The sequence below is a fragment of the Lactuca sativa genome, chromosome 9 (genome assembly GCF_002870075.4).
Source record: "Lactuca sativa cultivar Salinas chromosome 9, Lsat_Salinas_v11, whole genome shotgun sequence".
Taxonomy (NCBI): domain Eukaryota; kingdom Viridiplantae; phylum Streptophyta; class Magnoliopsida; order Asterales; family Asteraceae; genus Lactuca; species Lactuca sativa.
Genome location: NC_056631.2, coordinates 110,090,557 through 110,117,240, shown reverse-complemented (window position 1 = coordinate 110,117,240; position 26,684 = coordinate 110,090,557). Strand labels below are relative to the sequence as shown.

The window sequence follows — 26,684 nt, the reverse complement described above, 5'->3', positions numbered from 1 at the left end:
CTTTCTATCTTTCATCTTCGCAATCTACTCTCCCCTTCTCTCTTCTCTCCGATCCGCTTCTCCGCCACTCCTTAATACCTTGCATGAATCTAAAAACTAGAAAACCCCATCCTCACAAAGTCTAGGAAACTAGGGTTTTTTTTAATCCCTCAAAGAACGACCCACATCCTCCATAGATCGATCTCTATCGCTTCATTTCTCACAAGATATCGAACACTTTACATTCATAGGGCCACAAAATCGACTATTGCTTGAACTAGGGTTTCGAGTTTGTGTCACATAACCCTCCCTCAAGCTGTTCTCCCTGTTCAATCGATTCACTGGTTTTGCTCGACTCCCGCTCAGGCCGACCATCGATGTTCAATCGTCGACAATCGCCACAACTATAAGTCTTTATCTTCAAGTCCTTATCGAAGGTTTAATCGAAGGTTCATCTTTATGTAAGTCTTTATCGATGTTCAACCGTCGCTCACGCCGACCATCGATGTTCAATAGATTTATGTGTACTCAGAGAGAGAGACTGAGTAAGTCTTACATCTTGTTTTCTCTCTGGAGTTCCATTTTGGTTTACACCTGAAAAGAAATTAACAATATGATATTTCCATTATTGTTAGGTTTGTGCACAGAAATGAAGAAGATATGCGTAGCTGTGAAAGTATAAGAAAGACATAACCTCTCGTTCCCAGGATTTCAATGCGTGGTACCTCGATGTCATTTCCCAGGCTGAGCTCGCTGGAACGGCCCTGTTCGTGGTACCATGGTTATTCGAACATACGATTATGCCATTTGGGAAGCTATTCAGGTAGGGCTTTGTTTGTTTTGAGACGAACTTGTTAAGCTCTAGCCGTTCGCTTTTGATTTTTTTACCTTCTTCCAAATTTAACCTAGGTTTTCTCAAAGCCATCTGTGAATCTCCTTTTGGGATTTCTTCATTAGCATGTTTCGAGTTTCAACTACAGTCAACTCTCTGGTTCTATTCCAAATTTTATATGCCAGATCAGTCTCAAAACCATTTGTTCTTATCCCATTCCCAGATGTATTATTTCTTGAGAACATTTGATATGGGGTGTTAAAAGAAGAAGGTTGCTGCTGCTTGATGTCACTGTCATCTGCTTTTCTATTTTTTGAGTGGTTTCCCATGGACAACTCTTCATGCTCTCTTTTCAATCTCTCATTCACTCTCTTTTTATATACCACATCTGTGTTTCTGTTGCTTGATGAATGATATTGCTTCATTGAGTCCAGATGTTGTTGATGTTGGTGTGCAACCAATTTCTTAAAAGTAACAGGTGGTGCACTCTCTGTAGCCAAAAAAGGCTCCTGAAAATTGGGACATAGGAGTGTTTGATTCAGGTATATTTTTAGGTATTAATACTGCATCCTGCATCCATGGCAAACAATCCAAAAAGTAGTGGTGGAGCTGTGTGACTTTTGTACTTTTGAAGCTGCACGCTTTGCAAAACTGTTTACACCAGCACCAGGGGAAGCTAATGGAACTTTCCTCCTTTGGTTATAGGTTGATCTTTTAGACTTGTCATACAACAAACTCCATGCTTCAGAAATAAGTTTAAATGCTCCATCTGCACCAACCGATTTGTTTTTATCACGGTGCACCGAGTATCCCATACCAATCGAGTTCACCATTTACCTTGTTTTCTGCAGATATATACACATCAACAATGGTGGACATCTGAGAGATGCCATCAAGATCAGGACAAAGGGTTTGGGACTTTACTATATATTTCTTGGAAGTAGCAAAATCTTTATCAACGAATTTCTTCTCAGCGAGTCTTTTTGCCCTAATGGCCTCATCCCTCTTGCATTCCATGGTCGATCCTCAATGTTTCACCTATCTTTCTCTCCTCAAGTAAGGGTGTAAAAGGGCTACAACACAACAAGTACTAAAGGCTGAGACTTGAGGGCTTTCCTTTGGTATACAGGTGGTTGTCACAACCAGTCGACATACCTACTGAAGAGCTAAATTAGGGAAGGTGATTTTTGTGTATGTAAATTGGAAATCACCAAATTGGTTATGATAACAACAGACCTCAATATTATCTCATACATGCATTTATTGTCTAGAACACATTCTAATATCAATATTATCTCCTATATTAGGTATGGAAGTAGCTAGTAACTGAAAAATCAGGATTCAGGTACTACCATAAGAACTTATAATCTTTTCTGCTCACCAAGTCTTTTTTTTTTTTTTTAAATTATTGCACAGTCTGTTCACTGTGGATGTGTTGTTTCAAAGCATCTTCACGAATGTATTGATTTGGGAGGAATATCATGTATAAAATGCATAAGAGCAAGGGGAACACAAGCCCTAACACCAATGCAGGTAATCAGTTATCTATTTCAATCTTTTTTTCTAATCATTTGATGATCGATTCCTTTTTCTAATCAATTATATCTACTAATGCAGAGCAACCCAACCGAAATTCCTAATGGCTTCATTCCATTTTCTACAACTTGGTATTCATCTGTGATTGGTAATCGAAAAAATGAGAATGCCATGGTAATGAGCTTCATTTAAAGATGAATTTTGATATTACTAAATCTCTGTTATTAAGTGACATTACTCCCCTTTTGATTAGATGACGTGTGTGTTTTTACCAGATTGTGAATTTAATTTATAACACGATTGCACGAAGGAAAACTCTCCAGAACTCTGCTGATGATTATCCAAAAATTGTTGACCTACTTTTTCGGTTTGCCATTCATCATAAAAACGTGAGCTTCTCCTGCAGAAAGGTGAGTAGTTTAACTAATTGTTTTGCATCTGAAACTAATAATTGTTTTGTTCCATAATTTTGGGAGGCATACTGCATACATTTTTTAATAATGGTTTTAATGTCTTGTACATATCCACTATCCGATTCTTAGCATGGAGCTGGTGCAGCCGATGTTCATGACTCAGTTTCTATGTCTACAAGGCTAGATGCAATCAGATCTGGGTATGGAGTCTTAGTTGCTCGCAGTCTGATGAAGATAGAGGCTTCAGATGCTAATCCATCTACTTCAGTTTTTGAAATGGTTGGCTTTATATCCAACTCTAGTTACTTTGAAAGAAGACAACCATGGTTCTCTTCATCAATGGTATGTGTTACGTATCTATAAACAAACTTTTATGTGTTTGAACAGGCAGTGGATTGCTCTCCTGTCAGTTCAATATCTATAAACAAAGCTTCCTGTGTAAACACATCAACTTCTGGTATGCAACTATACAAGTGTAGTGATGCTCTTCTTTTTTACTTTTCACTTGATATATCTCTTCATGTTCTAACTTGTTTTCATATATTTTAAAGGGTAGCAAAAAATACTTGTAAATAAGATGGTGCAGACAGATTCACAGGATCCTTGATCTGGGAGGATGCATGCTTATTTGCAAGCTAAGCCTTCTAGACCCAATGAAAGAAGTTGTGGCTTGAATTCTGTGAGGTAGGAATTTAGGATCTCTCTATTTCCATATAAACAATAGGTAACACTCCTCATGAAGGTGGACCATAGATATTGATCATGCATGCTCTACTTGTTGCAAATAAAGTTGTCTTCCAAGTGCCAAGTAGATTTTATACTATTTTTTTTATATTTGGATTTTCAGATAAATTACCATACATGTACATCTCCATTAACTTACTGCAGGCCTTCCGTCAGACAGAGGAGGAATCCAAGGAAACTACTGATCTTACAAGTGTTCAGGAACTTATCGATGAGTTTGAACGTGATTATCACTCTGGTATCCTCAATCACCACATTCATTATGAACTATATATGCATAATCTTGTGTTGTTAATGTCTGATGTGGTTCTTTTTGTTAGGTCTTTTGGACACTGTAAGGAACTTCACGTATGTTGGTATATCTTGCCAATGTTGTAAATTTGAGGTAATATATCTGATCTGTTTCTGCTAACTACTTCATATATCTGTATAGTTAAGCTTGCAGAGTTTCTATAGGTTAGGCACTAAATTCTTCTTTCTTTTTGTAGCAAAGAGCTCATGTATCAACTGGTTCTGCAACGATTTGGTTACTTCAATGCAATACAATTAAGTGAGCTTGCTCCATTGCAAGAACTAATCATGCTGGCACTAACTAAATAAGATCCAGATTCAGAAGGCATCGAGAATGATGACTTAAAAGGAACGATTAATGCTTAAGTAAGTCTTTCAGTTTGAGGTCCCTCTGGTTTTAGCATTATGAAACATCAACATACTTTCATTGATTTGTTTATAACATCATCCTACTTTTATTTCCTTAATAAACAAAAAGGTGAAACTTCAATGCAACAATAGAAAGAAGTGAAAGTATGTAGCTAATTTTAACATTCTCATTTAAATTGTAGGGGTTTATTGTTCTTTCTTGCATGATATTAGTAAACTTCAGTACCTTCTTGGTGATTGGAAAAACATCTCCTGTAACTTATCAAGTATTGGGTCATTTAAAAACATGCCTAGTTTTTGGCTTTGGGGTATGTTTTATTACATGATCCATTTAGTTGGAGAAACATTCTTAATTTTGTACTCGTGATGCTCAACCAAAAGTCATTGAACCATTAACATAATTATCTTAGGTAATCATCAATTCCATTCCCTTTCTTATTCCATTCCATTCCTCATATATTGTTATCTGATTGTTTTATATTGTTGAGGACTATTTTCGTTGTCTGATTGTTCATTCCTCATATATTTTTCTCATTTCCTTTGATAAATGTGGAATATGGAGTGAACACTATAAAAGAAAATAGTCCTCAAAAGTTAGGTGTGTGGAGTTTAGATAAAGATTTGCATGCGCCAAACAAGAGGCACCGCCACTGAAACTTTAGGAGCCGAGAACAAAGCTGAATCCACAGAGAAGGTTCAATTACAATTTACAAATTTGCCCTTCTATTTTCTTAAGTATTATCATATTTGTGAAACTTAACAGCAGTTGTTGGTCTTCCTCTTGGTGATCCTCTAATGAAGTGGCCAACTTGCATCATGTAATAACATTTTAGGCGAAGATGTAGGTATATGTTTTTTTAATGAATAATGTAATCATATGTATGAATATGAAATAAAGTATGTTATTTAGTATGTGATATCTAATCATGTATAGGGAGAAAACTTCTATTGATTTGTTTTATCTTTCCATGGATTGATTATTTGTATGACATTAAATTTTATGCAATGGATTGTATTTTTTGTATATGGTATTTTTTTTTGTTATGAGACATTAAATGCAAATTTAATTTGAAAATTAGTAAATGTATAAATAATATTTTTTTTTAAACATTTGAAATTATGATACGCAAAAATGTATGTCATCTTCATTTATGACATGGCCTTTCTTGACAGGGGCTTCCTTGATACGCATTGCGTGTGATAAACACGCGCGCCGTAAGGTTACGACATGCAAATGTGTGTCGTCTTCCTTTATGACATGGCCTTCCTTGATACACATTGCGTGTCATAACTGCGCGTCGTAAATGCGTGTCATAAATGTGCGTCGTCATTAGACGATGCACAAAAGCGTGTCGTCTCTCGTTATGACAGGGCCTTCCTTGACACGCATTTGTGTGTCGTCTAAGCGTTTTACGACACGTTTTACGCGTCGTAAAAGATTGTTTTTCTAGTAGTGAAAACACATCTATAGGGGAAAAAGAAGTAACAACCTTTGTAGTTCTCTGAGTCCTCAAGGGGAGGCTAGAAAGTTGATGTAGAAGGCAATGATCCAAAGTAGAATCTCTCTATGTATATTTACCAACAAGTCACCAAACCACTTCAAGATGACAGTCTTCACTTGTAACTAAGTTCTTATTAAACCTTAAAGAACTTATACTAAATAAGCCTTAAAATGAGAAACAACTAAAGCACTCAATACTAAACAACAAATTGAGAGAGAGAGAGAGAGAGAGAGAAAGAAAGAGAGAGGGAGCTTATTGTTCTCGGCTTTTCATCAAAATAAGAAAAAAGGGTTAGGTCCCATAGTTTATATGTCTTGTGTTTGAGTCATAATGCGAAAACATTTGTAATTTTAATATCATAAGTCTTCAATGTTTTTTTTTCTGAATGTATGTTTAGTTTCAGAGTTTATGTACCGAAGTTTCATAGTGAATGTGCTTAAATATTTTACTAGATGTCATTATCTAGGTGTCATTTTGTTATTAGATGTTTCTCTAACCAACTCCCTAGGTGTTAATCTATATAAAGGGATGTTTGCTAGAAAGTAGAGGATACTTTTGAGTAGTTCTTATGATCAAATTGTAATTGAGCTTGTATTCTTTAAATCGAAATCAAATCTTATTTACTCTCGTGTGTTTAATGCTTACTTTTTCCAAGAATGATTTCAGTCTTTTAGAATCCATTCGATCCTACAAGTGGTATCCGAGCAAGGAAATCCTTGATTCTTTTTAAAATACTTGATACTTTTGTGTTCGTCAAGTTTGTCATTTCTCGTTTCTATTTTTCTAGATTATTCTGCAATTGCAATATGTTTGTAATTTGATAGGGAATTTATCGTTCTAGAACTCATTTCGATTTGAATTCATGTTTTTACTCATCGATATGATTCATTGTTCAAAATGTCATTAAAATCATGTCAAAATAAGATTCACATGTTGTGTCGTTTAACTTTTCCAGTTGCATTGGTTCAAACATTAGGATTCCAATTCTATTTCCATATGATTACGAAAATTTTGGGTGTTGCACTTTGAAGACTATATCACTAGAATTGAAAATCATGGTTCATATATCTAGAAATCCATAAGAGAAGGTGCACATCAATTTTCAATGGCAAAGGTGTACATTTATTTTGTTGCATATTATGAAAGACTCATTGATAAGTATGTTGATATGTCTAAAAAAGGGAAGGAAAAGCTTCAAAATGATATGAAAGCCTAGAGAAAGATTCACTTTACTCTTAAACCAAGTACCTTCAGACTTGCAAGCTTGTGAAAAACTACGAATGACATTTGGAAATGGTTGAAGGAATTATATGAGAGGTGGTGATCAACGTGACTCAGTCCAAACTTTGTTACTTTCAAAAGTTGGATCATTGAAATAGAAAGTTGGTGAGAGTATAGATTAAGTTGATGAAAGATACAATCAATAGTTGAACAGGTTGATGAAATATGAGTTGGAACATTCGTTGATTGAGAAGAAAGTTACATTCCTGCAAGTACTTTGTCCTGTATGGAAATTGATTCTGCCAACTGTGAAGGCTCATGAATAGTTTAAATCATACCAATTATCACAAGTTGTTGGAATACTGATTTCTCATGAAGATGAGGTCACTGAAGGTGCAAAGTTAACTGTTGATGCTGGTCTATTAACATTAGCTGCAAAGGAGGAAGTTGCTAAAGTGAAGAAGTCAAAGGAGAAGGTCGTTCTTGTAACAGATTCAGGCTATGAATGTAAGGTCCCAATTTCACAACCAATTTTTTATTTTTAAATTAGGTAAAAGACATTGTTTCCATAAAACAAATTCAATAAAACCTTAAGTATCAGAATATAATCATCCCAAAATCAAAGTATCATAATAATACATAATCACAAAAGCTACCGATAAGTGTGTACAGTCAAGCCTTCACCTTCCCATGATCATCTGAATTACCTGAAACACATTTAAATCCACAATTATGAGCTACAAGCTTAGTGAGTTCCCTACAATATCACATATAAAAAAACATAATACAAATTATGGGTTATCATCAACCCATGGACTATCAACAGTCATATGGGCTCACATCAACCTTATGGTTTATTAGCAACCATATAGGTTATCAGCAACCCTGCAGACTATCAGTTGTCATGGAGTTATTGGCAACTCAATAAATAAACTTAACAACAATCGTAAAATAAGACTCAACTAGTCTAGCATGCATACCACTATGACATAGGTAATATACTGAGAAAACTCACCTCGTAAATAGTAGACTAACCCAAAATCTCTCTAATAGTGAAGATTGGTACTAAGAATCACCTAATCATCAATAGAGAAGTACCCTCTTAGTCTATATCCTAAAAATCCTCAAGTTGACCAAAATTCGATTTGGTCAAAAAGTCAACGGTCAAAGTCAGTTCCATCTAACCTCCATGTCATGGCCACCCATAGGCTACGTCGTGGTAGCTACACGACATAACAGTCATGGTGACACCACCCACCATGACATGGTGACACCAGCCACCATGTCGTGGTGACAACAGCTACCACGTTGTGGCAAGCAGACTGCCACATCATGGGAACTACTCTCACACAGCTTAATGTATTAACCTCTTAACCCTTAACCCCATGAGCCATAAATCTCATATCTGAATCTTCACAAGGTCTTGATAGATAAAGTTTGCAACCTTATTCATTAAGACATCCCAATAATCCAAGACCTTGAATCCAACATCTCAATGGTCGCACCCATTTCATGAACACCAAAGTAAGTCATGAAAGTCTCATTTCTAATCACCACCATGGTCTAGAAGTCAAATAAGGAACACAAAGGTTCTAGAGTTCACTCAAACCACAAGAACAAGAAGATATGGAAAAAAATGTTCATAAATGACCTAGAACTAGATCTAGATATCTAACGAGTAATGTAAAAACTTCATACATCCAAAAGACCAGAAATATGATGAAGATGCAAGATCTAAGGTGGAACCAAACACACAAGCACCAAAATGGACTCCTTCTTTCAACCTTCACAAAAGTGGCTTTACACACTCAAAACACACATATAAAGGATAAGTTTTGGATGACGTATGCTATCATAGGGTGGATACTTTCAAATGAGGCAACCCTAGGAGTTAGTGTTGGGTTATTTAATTAACTGTGTCAAATTTTGTTATGTATGTAGTTAGCCTTTTATGGACTGGGCTTGTCAATCTGTTATGATGTAGCTAGGGTTTAGCTTTAAATGTTGCATGCATGTGTTGTATTAGGGTTAATCGTTTTGGTGATTCCCTACCATGCCTTTACAGTAGAAGTTCTTCATCGAGCTATTCTAAAGCACTTATTATTAATCATTCGACACCATTTTGATCATTGCTTTATTGTTTGATTTACTTTTTTGTTAAAGAATCTTTAGATCAACTCTTAATTTATTTGAACAATTGGTATCAGAGTAGGAGATTGTGTAAATCATACACAATTATTTTGTTGAGTGTTCTAGGGTTTTTCCACTTTTATTGGATCTGCTCTTACTGTCTTCATCGTTTTGATCGATTGTTGACGTTGGATCTTGATCCTTATTACGCCCTTAAATCAATTTTAGTTTTACACATCTGATTCTTTATAGGTTTTTAGTGAATCTACATCATGCATCCGGAAGATCCACATTAGGATTCCAATTCTCTTTCCTCAAGAATATGAAGTCTGGGCTCTACACTTTAAGGATTATGTTCTGGGTATCGAAGACCATGGAATGAAGATCAGGCAAGCAATAACAAAAGGAACATTCATGCATGTGGGAGCCACAAGGGTCATCAAAACTAAGGTAGAGTACAATAATCTTCTTGTCGATGTTAAAGATATTCCTCAAGATGAGAAAGACAAACTGATGAGCAACATTAAATATGTTGTTGTTCTTGTAAGTCGATGCATGATGAACATTATGATTCTAAATGGTACATAGATAACAACTGTTCTCGTCATATAAGTAGAAGTAAATCACAAATAAGGGAATTTTAGAGCTTAAAGGATGCTGGAAAAGTTAAATATGAAAATAATGCAACTGGTGAAATAAAGGTATACATAGTGATAACTAATGGAGAGTTTACAATACAAAAGGTAGGATATATTCAAGGCTTACAACATAATATGATAAGTATATCGCAATTGGGTATAGGTACACGTTTGAAAATGTATTTTGATGACTAATGTTCATAAATATAGCATAAAGAAACCAATATTTTTTAAAGTCAAATAGAAAAATGGAAATGTATCCTTTAGATAGGAAACCAATTGAAGGGAAGCCATTCATCTGCTTGCTTATGAAAGCTTCTCTGATATAGGTTGTCATGGCACCGAAGGCTATCATATTTGAACTTCAAGGATATCAATAAATTGGTTCTTGGTGATTTTATGCAAGGTCTTCCACTTCTCATATATGACAAAGAAAATTTATGTGCTATTGGTGAATTATGAATGGAAAATCGCAAAATTCATTCATCAATCATGAATATGAAGATTGTAGAACCTTCTGATTTGATTCACGTCGATCTATGTGGTCCATCTTCTATTAAAAGCATCGGTGGTAATAAGTATATTCTTGTTATTGTTGAGGATTTTTGTAGATTTACATGAGTTTATTTTCTTAGATAGAAATTCGACACCACATAGAATGTGATTGACTTTTGCGAAACAAGTGAAGTTGCAATTATAAAATCCAGTAAGGATGATTCATAGTGATAATGGGACTCAATTCAAAAATCAAATATTTGAAGAATTTATGACAAACAAAGGAACAGTCACATTTTCTCATCCTATTATACACCTCAACAAAACGGAGTGGTCGAAAGGTGAAACCGATCTCTTTGCAAACCTGGCAGAACAATGTTTTCGTTTGGTAACTTACCTCTTTATATCAGGGCATATGTTATTGGAACCGCAAGCTTTATTCAAAATAGATCTTACATTAATAAAAGATTTTTTTATTACTCCTTATGAGATATTGAATAATCGTAAACCTAATGTGAAAATTTTCCATATGATTGGTTCCATGTGCTTTATTTTTAATTCTAAAGAGCATCACAACAAATTTGATGCAAATTCAAATGAAGCAATTTTCTTAGGATACTCTCTCACATCAAAGACATATATAATTCTTAACAAAAATTCAAGAAAGATTGAAGAAAGCTACCGTGTTACATTTGATGAAAAATTCATCAAATCTTTTCAAAAAGAAGTGACTCAACGTGAAGAAATATTTCCATCATCATGTGTAACACCGTGAAAATTTCAAACAATTTTTTTTCATTTAATTTTAATAAAACATTTCATTTCCAAATTATTCCAAAATCAAATATCCAATATTTTCACAAAACACAATACATAATCCATATCCCAAGATCTCAAAAACATATCATCTGCAAGTGTGTACTGATCATGTCGGTGCCTTCCCACAATCATCATTGGTACCTGAAACTCATAACACACAAACGGTAAGCATAAATGCTTAGTGAGTTCCCCAAGATACCACATACAACACATACGCCTTTCTAGGCCATAACTCTATCGGATCTTCCGATCTAAGTGTCTTAGGGGATTTCCATCCCATATTTCTGTTGACCTTCCGACCCATACTCTGTTGACCTTCCGACCCATACTCTGTTGACCTTCCGGTCCATATCATCATACTCATATCATAACATATCACATATATACAACATGCATCACATAAGCATCATACACATAAGACCTTCCGGTCACACATAATTACCCCATCGGGTATGGCATAGTGAGAAGACTCACCTCGCTGATGTCGGATATCACTCGTATCGTCCTCTTATATCATAAGTACATCTCTAATTAATACTTTCCTGACTTACTAACACTATTAAGTCAACGCTAGTCAACTCTGGTCAACATTGGTCAACGATCAACCTTTGACCCGACTCATCGAGTCTTGCATAGACTCGTTGAGTTCATACATGAACTCGAGTCCTTTGAATCCTTCCTGACTCACCGAGTCACTCACCCAACTCGGCGATTCATCCACTGATCTGAGTCATGGGACAACTCGCTCTGACTCGTCGAGTCTGTTCATGGACTCAGCGAGTTCATTTCATGCACAACCTCAAACAACCTTCTGAGGTCAGATCTATTCTTCTAATTCTTAGATCTAACCTTCCCAAGCTCATTAATCATGTAAAGTCTCTATCTTGATGCACATGCAACATCTATATGACCATATATGATGATTTAGCCCCAAATACCATATCCCAAGATCATAACCTCCATTGTTCTCCATAAAGCTTGATGAGTAAGGCTCTCTGGACGTCTATGGATCCAGATCCAAAGCCTCATCACTAGAAAGGGACTATTTGGACATCAAATCAACTTAACAAAGGGCCCAAGATCCCTAAATCCATATATTTATCATAAAACAGAAGAAGAGCCGAATTTCTACCTCAGATGTGGTGATCTTAGCCTCAAATCCACAGAATAGCAGCCTCCTTTGCTTCCTCTTGGCTAGGACCTCCTTCTTCTTGCTAAACAACACCACAAAGGTCAAGAATGGCTTCCTTTCTCTCTCAAAATGCTCAAGCACTCTAGGGTTTCTCTCTATAGACTGGTAGCCACAATTGAAGGCCATAAGGGCCTTTAAATAGGTCCCAAACCCGAGAAATTAGGGTTTCTTTCGCCAACTCTGACTCGGCGAGTCACTCCCCTGACTCGTCGAGTCCCCTCATTAACCATGTCATCCAGTCGCGTCCAGACTCGTCGAGTCACCTTATATAATTAAAGAAATACAACATAAATCGATATACCTGGGAAACCGGGTGTTACATCATGTTCCAAAAAATCTCAAATTACGATGGTTGATGATAATTTCCTTCAATTTTTTGATTAACCTGAACATGCTATTAATCCTGAAGCTAAAGCCACTAACAAGGAAGAAGATAAATTGTTGAAGATATTTGATGAAGCATTCAATGATGATAAAATACCAGTCGAGATGGATGTCATAAAATTAAGTGGGGTGCTGTATCCAGGTTCAATAGTCATTTGGTTGTCACTTGCTATTGGTGACTTGTCTTATATATGAGGTGAGCTTTTCATTTTTGATATTTATATCCTTTTCAAGTAGATGCCTTAATTTGTCTTTTATTATTGTATGAAGAAAATGCTATTACTAATTTGTATTCTATAGTGATTTATCATGTTTGCTGTTATATATGTTCGAGAGGTCAGATTGGCAACCACTCACACCCAAAGATAACTATTTAGTAGCTGCATCTGATGGTATTCTTGAAAAGCTTAGCCCACAAGATGTTTGTGATCTATTTTGGCAACTACATTTTAATACAACCCTGTAATAAATTACATGGATGCTTTGTTATGATGGAGAAAATGTTTGGCAAACACGATACTAAAGATGGTTATACAAAAAGATTAGTGTAGCAAACAATGATCCAAAGGTTCTAATGGACTGTATTGCTAACAGAAACAACTACTTGGTAGCTCTGATAAATTGTTTTAACGTTAAATTCTAATATGCAAGATGAATACAATGTTATAAAGGGTTTCGGTCAAAATTTTCTGCATATAACCTTGGTAGCTCTAACGTTAAATTCTATCACTCATTATCAATTTCATTATCAGTCTATGAAATTATATTAATTTTTTTTTTTATCAATTTTCTGTCATTGCAGCAATGCAACCCAGACAATGGAAGGGGCGTGATTTACAATTAAATTATGATTTGTAATAATTAAAAAAAAATGATATATTCATTAGTGAAACTACTCTCCTGTTTTTTCTTCTATTTTGTATTCAATTTTCTTCTATTTTGTATTCAATGAATGGTTAGATGTCATAAGTTCATCTACATCTTTTTATAGATGAAGGAGAGGATAGGGGTACATCAAAATTATATCAAATGAGTCTTGCACTTCAATTTTAGAAAAATTGCCAATCTGACACCTAGATTATCAAGGAACAAATATGAGGCTATTTGGAATTGAATTTTAATTGAAAACACAAACACACACAAGCACACAGTTTTTAACCATAATGGTGTTTTTGAAAAACTTATTTAGTCAATCCATATACTTCTAAACTTATTTACCAAAATAGGGTTATTTGGTTATTTAGTAAAAAAGAAAAAAGCACCGTGCTAAAACGATTAAAAGCGATGGGACGACACCCATCTCCCGCTAGACTTTCATCTCCGGCATTGACACTACCGGCGACTCCACTCCAGTCGGCAATTCCATCACATGTAAGATTTTCGATTTCCATCACCGGTTCGATTTTTGAACCATAATCTTTCATCAGTTCGATTTTTTGAACGAGATTAGTTTGATTCTATTGCACCTTAGGGTTCGATTTGTTGTATTTAATTTGTTACAAGTCAGGTAGTGTATGATAGTTTGTTCAACCCTACCGTTCTTAACTCTGCTTCAACCTTTTGCTTTTGCATTCTGATTTTATAAGCATTGTGAGGTCAACTATTTAATTCTGATTTTCAAAGCACTGTGATTTATTGATATTTATTCAATCTATGGTTCAATTGATCTTTCTTTACAATTTCATTGTTTAGGTGGACCATATTCACTGGTCGAATGAGACAAAATGAAATTTCTCAACACATGCCATTGTTTAGGTGGGGCCAATACTTGTGAATGGAACAATTGGACACCGAACTGTTTTGCTTGGACAATAGTAAAAAGTAATAAAACGTATAAACAAAAAAACAGTAAAAATAAAATAAAAGCTAAAAGTTAAGAAAATATAAATTTCTAAAACTATACCTATTTGGTAAATATTTTTAAAAATATACCTATATGGTAAATAAAATGTTCAAATACACTTATTTTGTCAAAATTTCCATGCACATACACATACACATACACATACACATACAGAGAGAAGATAGACAGAGGAAAAAAGTACTTCCAGGAAAATTATATATATATATATATATATATAGAGAGAGAGAGAGAGAGAGTAATTGGTGGTGAATCGTTGATTCCTTAATCTATTATAATAAATGAAGGTTTTTTACCACATGTCCTTTTCTCCTTCATTTTGACATATGACATTTTCTAAAATTTTTAAATTTTCTATTTTCCACTTGTCATTTTATTGTATTTTTCATTTTATTAAATTAAAATTTCACATAAATATATGGGGTAATATATATGTAAGGTAATTATTAAAAAAAGTTTATATATGTAATGTATTCAACACATTAAAGCCTCATTAATTTTAATAATTCAAAAATTTTCTCATTTTTTTTATAAATTCAAAATTTTCAAATTGTTAAAATTTTATATTTAATTTTTTTAAATAAACTCATGTAATACATGAATCTCACACCTAGTTTTTTCTATAAAAGAAAGTAAAATGTGATCTATTATTTTATATTAGTCAATCCAATCAACGAGTGAGTATAACATTATGAGTTTCTCTATTTAGGGGGAATCCATTTGACACATGCATATGCCAAAAAGTATTGTGAAATGCATATTGGTCTTGTATTCATGAGGATTTATGTTTTCTTCTTTTTAATTAACAGGTTTAATTCAAACTATTATTATATAATATATATGATTTCAAGTTTGATATTGGTTTTAATTCTCTATTATTTTTATAAATTTGGACTTTTTTGTTAAGAATAATTTGATTACAAAAGCTTGGAACTACATTCGTGGTGGTAAAATTTATGTTGTTTTTCTTTTAATGCATTTCTTAGATTATGTTGATAGTTTAATACAAATTGCCATGGTCTTTCTAACTTTTTCGCTTTTAGTGTTATTTGTCGTTTATATAAACCTTTGAGAAGTACATTATTTTTACGTATGTTTGGTATGAACAAATACTATGAACAAATATTATAATAGGAACAAATGAAAGTCGGATGTTATTAGAGAAAGTAAAATCGATCCATTGTTTTTATGTCGGTCAACCTAATGTCAAAACAACCTCATTTTTACCATTTTTGAAATTTCCAAAATAATACAGTTATGAAGAAAATGTGTTTATTTTAAACCATTTTTACCATATGTCAATATTCCCCTTTAATGGAAGTATATTGCTCAACTTTAATCTGACCTCAAAACAACGCCATTTTTACCATTTTAACCTTGCCAAAATAGTCTTAGTTTGACCAAAATGTGCTCATTATAAACCATTTTACCTTATTTCAAAATTCCCCTTTAATGGAAGTACGTTGGTATAAATTACTCTAAAAATGTTTATTTTGCACATTTTTTCCGGAAGGTAAAACAAACCCCCTTTTACCTTGCCAAAACAGTCCGACTTTGACCAAATGTGTACATTATAATCCATTTTCAGTGGATATTAAAACACATCTTTAATGAAAGTACGTTACTTTAACTTACTTTAAAATTGCTCATTCTGCATCATTTTGACCTTATGCATGAAATGACATTCTTTTTTCATAAATGATATTCTTTTTTCATAAAACTCACACCATCAAATAAAAGTGAATAATTAAAAGGGTTTAAAATCATGGGGTCAAGCCAATCGTTCTCAAATTATATGCAAATCCATGACTAACGACCGAGGAGTAGGTCCCACATTCCATTTCGTATCTGGTAGATTCTTCAACGTGACGACTTATATACCTCACATGAAGTTAACCCTGATAAAAGAATCTTATTCCATTTTCATCGGAGGCAATTCCCCATAGTTGTTTGTTTTGTTATAACTATTAACAAAAGTCAAGGACAATCATTATTAAATGTTGGATTATACTTGCATAAACCCGTCTTCACTTATGGTCAACTATATATCGCTGTTTCCCGCATCTCAAGTAAAAAAAGGCTTCGATGTACTCATATGTGACGGGAAAGGTCGTCCAACTAATAAAACAAAAAAATATTGTCTATAAAGACGTCATTCAACGATACATATTCACACATTTCATTGTTTTTTTTGGACATTTTAGTGTTACAAATAATTGTGTCTATTACTTTATCTTTCTTTTTTAAATTATTATGCCTACTTTTTATATCTTTATATGTATTTTTTATATGTTCTCCGCGTTTTATGTGGGTCATAATCTAGTTATATATAAAATAGCAAAATAAGAGCATTGTTGTAATTTTACGTTGATAAATTATAAGCCATTTTCTTATCGATGAAGTTATAGAAATAAAAAAGGAAGCTTAGGACTTGGAAATTGCAAAACAATGATTTCGTTTTTGTTTAATTTTCCACAAAAAATTTGTAGTTTCAACTTTGTTCAATGACCGTTTTATTGCCACATTGTTTTCCGTGTAAACAGAAAAGAAATTCACTCATGTTTTTTTTTAATAGAGTAAATTACACGAATGGTTCCTATGGTTTGGGGTAATTCGCGTATTTGGTTCCTAACTTATTTTTTTAACTTAGAAGGTCCCTAATGTTTGTTTTTGTTACGTGCTTGGTCCCTACTTTTTGTTTTTGTTTTGCGTTTGGTCCCCATCTTATCTAAAAAGACTATTATTTAAATAGGGAAAAATTGTGCTTTAGGTTGGGTAATATGAGGGGGTTGGGGTTGGGGGTGTGTTTATTTAAATAAGTTAAAAAATCAAGGGCAAAATAGTCTTTTTAGATGAGACAGGGACCAAACGCATAACAAAAAAAAATAATAGGGACCTTCCGAGTTAAAAATATAAGTTAGGGACCAAACACGCAAATTATCCCAAACCATAAAAACCATTCGTATAATTTACTCTTTTTATTATATCACCGACCAGTACTATGTAGTCATTAAATATTTTCCAAGCAATTGTGGGTTTGTAAAACGAGGCAGTGACCATTATTATGTCGTCACCATGTGTGGGTTTGAAAAATGAATTTTGGTCACTAAGTGTTAAATCCAGTGACAACTATTTTCTGGTCATTAAACATTAAATAAGTGACCACTAATTTTAGTCATTAATATTTATGAAATTGAATAATAATATAATAAATTTTTAGTGACCATTCAGTGATAACCCTCTCAGGTCACTAAATGTTTAATTCGGTGACCACTTAATATATGGTGACTAAATAATATCGTTAATTACTAGATTTCCAGTCGTCACTAAAAAGAGATTTTCTTGTAGTGATGGTATATTTAGATGGTGTTTGAGATTATTAATTTGAAATGTTTATTCCTTAATCAATGTCTAACATTAGTTCTCACCTTAAAGGAAATTTTCGGAAATAAATCTCTTTATGATCGGAGGCCCATACATCCACACCATTCGTATACACCCTACTCAACAAAATCTACTCTAATAAATGAAAATCATTTTGCCACATGTCACACTCTCATTCATTTGGTCACATGTCATTTTGTGGTTATTTTCAATTAAAAATTTTCCACATGGCATTTTGTGGTTTTTTCCATTTAATTAAACTCTATATAATATTTAAATATAATAATAAATGCATATCAATTTTAATAATTGACTTTCCTTCTAATTTCAACATTTTTAAATTAAAACTTCATTAGTTTTTTTTTATTTACTTAAATTATTTGCTCAAATTTAAAAGAGAAGAAAAATTAATTTTAATAATTCAATATTTTTTTTTTCATTTTTCTTATAACTTTAAACTTTTTCAAAATTCAAATGTTTAGAATTGTTATATTTTTTTTTTAATATGAACCCATATAATACATGGATCTTATACCTAGTTTGATATAAATTAAATGAAAGCAGTTGAGAATTTGATATAAATTAAATGAAAGTGGTTGAAATTTTATAAGTGATACGACAAATATAAAAAGTGATGTCAAATTTATTTTATTTTATTTTATTTTCTATTTTTTTTGTGTGTTATATTCTATGTGATTCTATGTTAATTTTTATCCACTTCAGTTTCAAAGCCTATAAATACACCTTGTCAGTCGTCTCTATCCATCCAAATCCGACAACATTACCTCTATTCGCCATGGCATCTACTTCTTCTATAACAACTTTCTCCGATCTCCACCCAGTCATCATCCAAACCCAAATCTTACCACGACTCGACGGTCAATCTCTCTCCTCCGTCGCAACCACATCATCCTATCTACGAACCATCACCGCAGACGACATTCTTTGGTCAGACATTTGCAAGTCCACTTGGCTCTCAATAACCCACCCACGTATCAACCATGTCATCTCCACCTTCTCCGCCGGTCACCGTTCTTTCTTCCAAGACTCTTTTCAGCCTCCAACCACCGATGTTAAACACCTTACCTGCCGCCGTTCTTGGTCAAACACCCAACCATCTTGTTCCTTAACACATCATCCTTGGCCATCTGAACTTATCTTAGCCGTCGATATACGCTTCCATAACAATATCGTTTACTCCAGAGTCGAAATCACCGACACCACAACCAATTTCCTGACATCGGAGCTTAGGATTGTATTAAACGACGATCCGGCTAGAAATCAATCGGGTTTTGAACTCGGGTCAATCGACTTGAAAGTCGACAAGCTATTACACGCCGATGACGAAACAATATCACACCTCAAAGAATCCGTAACATTAAACTGGATCCTAATAGATCCGACACGGAAACGAGCGGTAAACCTATCCAGCATCAAACCTGTTCTTGCATGGGTAGACAACCACGTCCATCTCCGATACGTCATCGTTTTACCAGGGTGTGACTCGAGTGAGAGAGTGGAATGTAGAATAGAGGTGACGTTGGTTGTGGATAAAGGAGGGGTGGCATTGCATGTGAGGGAGGTGATACTTCACGTTAAAGACGCGTCTTGTAATTGTTTGAAGGGGAAGGACTTTTTGGTAATTACAAGTAGGGTATTTTTGGAAAGATATAATATGGGGAGGGTAATGGAGGGAGTTGAGGGTGAAGTTGGAAGCATCCAAAAGGAAACTGTGTGGAGCTGGGTGGATTATAATTATATTAAGACCATCTTGTCATTTTTATTGTGGGTGTGCTTTTTGTATATATCTACCCTAATAAATAATACCCTAATAAATAAGAATGATTTTGCCACATATCCTTCTCTCATTTAATTTGCCACATGTCATTTTGTCATAATTTAGAGATATATTTATTTTCAACTTGTCATTTATTTCACTTTTCATTTATAATATATTATTAATTAGTTTATATAAATTAAACCTACCATAATGATATTAATTTCAAATTTTAAATTTAAATTTAAATTTCAATTTCATTTTCAATTTCAAATAAATTTACAGTTTAAACATTTGTGTTTAACATTTTGTTATAATTAACCTGTTTAGTATACGGGTCTGATAACTAAACAATAATTTTAATTAATTTATCTTTTTTATGTTTTTTTCTCATAATTTTTATTTATTTCAAATTCAAATAAACTTCTCATTTAATCGTTTCTATTTAACATTTTGTTTTAATCAACCCGTATAATATACGGGTTTCACAACTAGTTTATTTTAATATTGGGTTTTGTATGAGAAAGTTGTATTTTTGAAAAGTATTTATCAAAATATAGTATCTAACTATCTATAAATTTGTTTACAGGATGATAGTAAAGGAAATTTTTATGTGGGCGTCGACGGATCTAATTCTTTTATAAAAACAAATAGACATCTTTTTTGTCGCCGGTCAACCGCCTTCACCCTTCACCGTAGTTTGTTTGTCGGAAATTTACAGATGGTTTTTACTTGCTAACAATTTCATAAAAGATAGTCGATGTTCAAAAGGTAGTACCACAATATGTTATTATTGTTGAGCGATTTACCACATGATAGATCTTAGAATAGGGGCAAACCTATGTTGAGGTAAGAGTACGCTATTGAATACCCTTAGAAAATTTTCAGATAGTGCTAATTTTTGTAAAAGAAAAAAAAGGAAAAGAAAGATATTATGCATAATCTACTATCCTCCCTAATAAATGAAAATAATTTTGCTACATGTTATCTTCTCATTAATTTGGACACATGTCATTTTTTGGTATTTTTGAATAAATATTTTTCCATTTATCATTTGTCATTTTTTTTCTTAATTAAGAAATTATATTTACACCTCAATTAATAATTGTCTTACTTAAAAATAACCAATAAATTACAATATTACTACTAATATATTATTTAATATGTTTCATTTTAAATTCAAGTTTTAAATTTTAAATTTCAAATCTAATTAAATTTTTGTTTAACCCTTCATATTTAATATTTTTGTTTTATCCAACCCGTATAACATACGGGTCATACAACTAGTAATTTATAAATGAAAGTTTTTTTTGCCATATGTCTTTTTCTTATTCATTTGGACACATGACATTTTGTAGAATTTTTAAATTTTCTATTTTCCACTTTTCATTTTATTGTATTTTTCATTTTATTAAATTAAAATTTCACATTTAATATGTAAGGTAATATATATGTAAGGTATTTATTAAAAATGGTGTATATATGTAATGTATTCAATACATTAAAGGCTCATTAATTTTAATAATTCAAAAATTTTCTCATTTTTCTTACAAATTCAAACTTTTAAAATTGTTAAAATTTCATATATTTTTTTAAATAACCCATGTAATACATGGGTCTCACACCTAGTATATTAATATGACATTATCACATAGTCTTGACATGATTTAATGTTTGCATACCCTGGTCTGATATTTGCAACCACATCATCCTATCTACGAATCATCACATACTTTTGACGTGTCTTTGTGATTGATGATCATTGGAGGCAAGAACTTTCTATCACTTTTATATCATCGGTCATTAATTTTTCCGGTGGACTGCCGATTAGTTTTCGAGCTGAGGCATCAATCATTAGTGCAAACATGGAGCCTGTTGGATTCGTTAGATCTATAACTATTTTATACCTATATGGATTTATTAATAAGAGTGAATACGGATTGGTTGTTTAGCCATTATATATATATATATATATATATATATATATATATATATATATATATATATATATATATATATATATATCATAATCATACTTACAGGAAAGTAGGCGAATGTGTTTTTCCATGAGCCCAAAACCACTACTTGGGCCAAGCCTCTCTTATTGGGTTCTAATGGGCTGATAACCTCTTAATTAGGACGAAAACTCTCTTTTGGGCCCTAATGGGTCGAAAATTGTAATTCAACATTTTTTGGGCCGAAATCCCCTTATTTGGGCCAATACCCTTCCTAGAACATTATTGGGTTGAAAACTCCTTGGGCTAAGTTAAGTTCGAAGCCCGCCATCCATTTTGTGCCATCATGTGGGCCGAGAACCCCTTTGATTCGGTTAGCCCATTAAAAAAAATTATGGTTTATAAATATGACACCTCACATTTACACCACATGTAACCATGTTAATTACCTCTCATACATCTATGAATGAAGTATTAACCACCAAATATCAAGACAATAATCTCTCTCTCCTCTCTCTAAAGATTCGTCCAAACCACCTCTCCATCACCACTCTAATTTCAAAGTTGCATACAACTCCTTTTTCCTCTCAAATCTCCAACATTTCTCTCATCCTTTTTCCTCCAAAAATTTTGTGAGGGTGCTAGTATGTTCAAGAAGTTTTCTTTAAGGTCATCCCTTGGTAAGTCCATGATAAACTCCATTGTTTTATTTCAAGTTTTTACAAAGATGTTTCCACTTACAACTCCATTTTCGTGCATATGGAGCTTAGATCAACCACCATTTCGAGATCCCTTCCAAGCTCAAGCTAGGATTCAAAAACTCTTCATCTTCTTCATCTACATCTTGAAAACCCCAAGGTGAGCTTCATACCCCCATATCTTTCATGTTTTTCATGTTTTTGGGGGGAGGATACAAGTCAACTCTCGTTTAACCGTTGGATATTTGCATGTACCATTATGTTATGTATTTAACTTTTGAGTTTTTACTTGAACATGAAGTTTATCACTTAGATCTTCATAAAAACCATGAGAAAAGTATGTGTTATCATATATATTACATGTAAACTTGTAGATATGGGATTATACACTCAAAATAGCAAAAATAATTGTTGTGTTCAAACATGTATAACTTAAACTCAAATATCAACTTTTAACAGAAACGTTTTGGTCAAATTACGGACTGTTTTTACCACCTTGATAGTAATATTTTTCAAAATTGTTTTACACGCAAAACGTTCAGGTTTATACTTTTAAAATGACTACGCTCACGCATTCATACAATTTTTCTATAATTTTTGGCGATTTTTACAAAACTGCCTATCATTTCAGAAATGATTTCGAACCAGTCTGTGAAGATGAACATTTTCACACAGGTTTGAGGCCATTAAAAATTATGAACAAAATAGACTCATTTTCGAAACTCTCAGAGTTTATGGATCCAAATTTCCATTTACGATGATTTTTCTATAATTTTTCTAAAAATAGCAACAAAAATGTCAAAAACAAGAAATTGTTTTTGTCATGCTAAAAGCTCTTATACTTGTGTTATATGCAAGTTTATATGACTTATACATCCCTTTAAAACATCTAGACATGTTAACTTATATGTATATATATATATATATATATATATATATATATATATATATATATATATAAATTGTCTTAATAAACAAACGTAATAAACTTTAGAGTAAATTACTAAAATCATCCCTATGGTTTGGTCAAAATTGTGCGTTTGGTCCCTAACTTTCTTTTTGTACTCGAATCATCCATGTGGTTTGATTTTGTTGCGTTTTTCGTCCTTTACATACATAAAGTTAAGGAGCAAACGTGAAATTTTGACCAAAACATATGGACAAAAAAATGCAATAAAATCAAACGACAGGGACAATCCGAGTGCAAAAAAAAAGTTAGGGACCAAACATGCAATTTTGACAAAATCATAGGGATGATTTCAGTAATTTACTCTAAACTTTATTTATTATAGTTGAAGGTCGCAAACCACACTTTCAAAGGACACACACTTATTTAAAGGCATAATTATCTTATTTGCAAGTAAAACGGAGTCGTAGTTCACGTAAATTTGTTAAGGTTCTTGTGAGACATTGCATTTGACACCTATCGAGTGTACAACCGTAGCCTGAAGTTATAAGTAGAGTCTCCTGGAAGGAGAGTGGGAGTTTGTGTATAGATCTATACGGGGTTGGCACCCCACACCTGAGCTGTTCGCTATACTTAGACCAGGGTAGTCTAGGTTGATAAACCTTACCTTAAACAAGTCGGTGCCTGAAAAATGTCATGATAGGCGGATTAGTCATTATCAAATATGGTTATAGCGACTAACATAGGGAATAACAATACGATTTTGGTTTATAGGAAACTTACACTTCATTGGTTTTATTAAGCTATAGAACTGCAAATCATTTTCAAAGTATTCGATTTCTTACACTTCCGATCTTAGTGTTTAAGACTACAGTCTTTCCTTAAATCAGAAAATATCAGATTTTCTGGGGACATTCTCTTTACTTTTATAAACAAAAGATAACAAAGGACAGGCATGCATATATTCACAGTTATCGAACGAGACTTACAAAACATTTCCATATAAAATATTGAATTTTTTGGAAGAACTACGAGAACTATTCTAAACAAGTGCAAAACCATTTTTATACAAAAATGCTTATGAACTCACCAACTTTTTAGTTGACGCTTTTCAAAACGACTTGTATTCTCAGGGAACTAGTAACAGGTAATCAGCTCTGCTATGAGATCAAGTGGTGCGACTTCAAGAAATTTTACTTCTTCTTACTTTTGTGTAATCGTTAAACAAGTGCAATTTATAAAACAATGAATGTTGGTATATTGCAATGTATGATGTTTGTTTGCTATGTTTCATTTATAATCAATTGTTATGATACTATACATGAAGTCATCTGCCCCCAAATGTTTTTGCCGTCCTGGTTCGGGGGTGTGATAGATTGGTATCAGAGCATTGTTTATTGTAACAACCATAAAAATTTAAACCAAATTTTAACTTTTCAACACATTTAAAATCCAAGAGTTATTACAAATCTTTGTTTTCAAAATAGTCTTTATTAGAGTTTTCCCAGAAACATAAACAAAATGCAAGGAGCTGTACGATCATGCCTTTGCCTTGCCGCGATCCCTTGATGTACCTGAAACAATAAATTGAAACTGTAAACCCAAAAGCTTAGTGAGATCCCCCAAAATACCCATACTCACACAATACAAATATAATCATAAACAACATACTTTGGGTCCAATTAACCATCGGGTTGGAATACCCCAGGCCCTCAACCTTTCGGTTGGAATGCCAACATACTATGGGTCCAATCATCCTCGAGATGGAATGCCCCAGGCCCACAACCAACAGGTTGGAATGCCCACATACTATGAGTCCAGTCATCCTCGGGATGGAATACTCCAGGCCCACAACCAACAGGTTGGAATGCCCCAGGTCTATTGGCTTTCGCACAAAGCAGAGAAGCCTTAACCAATAAACAAACATATGCACGTATAACAGATGATCACATAACAGTCTATAGACAACAAACTAATCTACCAGATCATACCACATATCATATAATATTATCCTACCCTTTAGGATACCGATCTAACAAATCGTACTAACATAACATAACCAGTAACAATTCAAAGGGCCAACCTTGGTGCCTTAGACCATTGAGTATAGTGAGGAAAACTCACCTGACTCGAAGTGCCGAAATTCTAGAATTCTAACCGCTGCCTAACTGGAAATCCCAAGCTGACACACATAATAAATACTAGGTTATTACCCGCCATCACTCCCTTGGCTAAGTGTCCATATAATTCATAAAGTCCTTATCTTGAAGGTCCATACTCTAAAGCCCATTACTGGCCCAACACAAAGTCCTTATCTTGAAGGTCCATACTCTAAAGCCCATTATTGGCTCAATTTACCAAATTGAGCTTAACTTCCTTATTGAGCCTAACCCCATGATCCATTATCATAACCTGGCCCAAAATATCCTATTTGCTACGTCCAACAAAGGCCATAATCCATTTAGCCCATAAACCCTAAGCCCATTTATCATGAGCTCAACAGAGAGCGTATGCGGGGCGTACCTCTCTGGTTACGCTGGGCGTAAAGCCGTTCTACGCTGACTGCCATCGGGATAATTGACCTCGTGCGTTGGGCGTACAAAATTTATGCTGGGCGTACGCGGGGTTTTACCAAAACCCTAATAAGTGCTTAATGGATTAAGCTTTTAAGCCCAAATTCCAGATCCATCGACCAATTATGCCATGGGACCATAAAGTTCCAGACTTTATCACTTTGGATGTCTAGAAAGTCCATACTCATGGTCTTAACCCATTAAGACCTTTTCACTTCATGCATGGGACAAGCTTAACTGTTGGGAACTGATTTTTAGCACTTAAGACCCCTCCTAAGGTCTAAAAGGACAATTCATTTTGTCTAAGACATCACATTCACCATCTTGGGGATTCTTGGGACAAAAGACTTTCATAAAGTTAGATGTCTAGATTTATAACTAGTAAGCACAAAGTTTCAAGATTTTTACCTTCTGGAGCTTCAATGGCACAATACAACTTCAAATCTATAGCCTTGCTTTACTCCTCTAGCTCCTTGGTGCAATGTCATCACTTCCCAACGTTCAAGATGCACACCAACTCACACTTCTCATACACACTAGGGTTTGGGATGTTCTTCTGAGGTATGGAGGCTGAGGGTAAGCAAAAGAATGAGCCATAAGGATGATTATATAGCCCCCAACCCCGAATATTAGGGTTTTCATATGCCTAACGTACATGCGTGTACGCCCAGCATAGTATGGTGCGCCTAGTACGCTTAGCGTACTCCTTCAAGTCCCAAAGTTTCAACTTTAGTCCTTATACTCCTCGCGACCCGACACAACTAACTCCAAGGACCAACAGTGACAACTAATAAAAGGAATAAGGGTTTTCAAGATATACCTACAAGGTTCGGGGCGTTATAACTCTCCCCCACTTGACCTAGACTTTGTCCCCGAAGTCGAATTTAGTGAAAAGATTAGCGTAATGCTCTCTCATTTCAGACTCTGGCTCCCAAGTCCACTCAGATCCTTTCCGATGCTCCCATTGTACCTTTACCAAAGGTA

The 26,684-nt window shown here is 33.9% G+C and overlaps 1 protein-coding gene and 1 pseudogene across 1 annotated transcript; both read left to right on the top strand.

The window, feature by feature from the left end:
- The first annotated feature begins 2,120 nt into the window (after nt 1-2,120).
- LOC111912121 (DNA mismatch repair protein MLH1-like) lies at nt 2,121-4,161 on the top strand (annotated as a pseudogene).
- Nucleotides 4,162-18,586: 14,425 nt separating this feature from the next.
- LOC111912120 (F-box protein At2g27310) lies at nt 18,587-20,306 on the top strand. Its single transcript, XM_023907859.1, has 2 exons — nt 18,587-19,429; nt 20,157-20,306. The coding sequence occupies exons 1-2, from the start codon at nt 18,587-18,589 to the stop codon at nt 20,304-20,306; spliced, it is 993 nt and encodes a 330-aa protein (XP_023763627.1).
- The last annotated feature ends 6,378 nt before the right edge of the window (nt 20,307-26,684 follow it).

Bases quoted from the DNA above. Each gene is read 5' to 3' on its own strand.
- LOC111912120 (XM_023907859.1), top strand. From the start codon at position 18,587: ATGGCATCTACTTCTTCTATAACAACTTTCTCCGATCTCCACCCAGTC. The intron at 19,430-20,156 runs GTAATTACAAGT...ATTTGTTTACAG, and splicing joins TGAAGGGGAAGGACTTTTTG to GATGATAGTAAAGGAAATTT.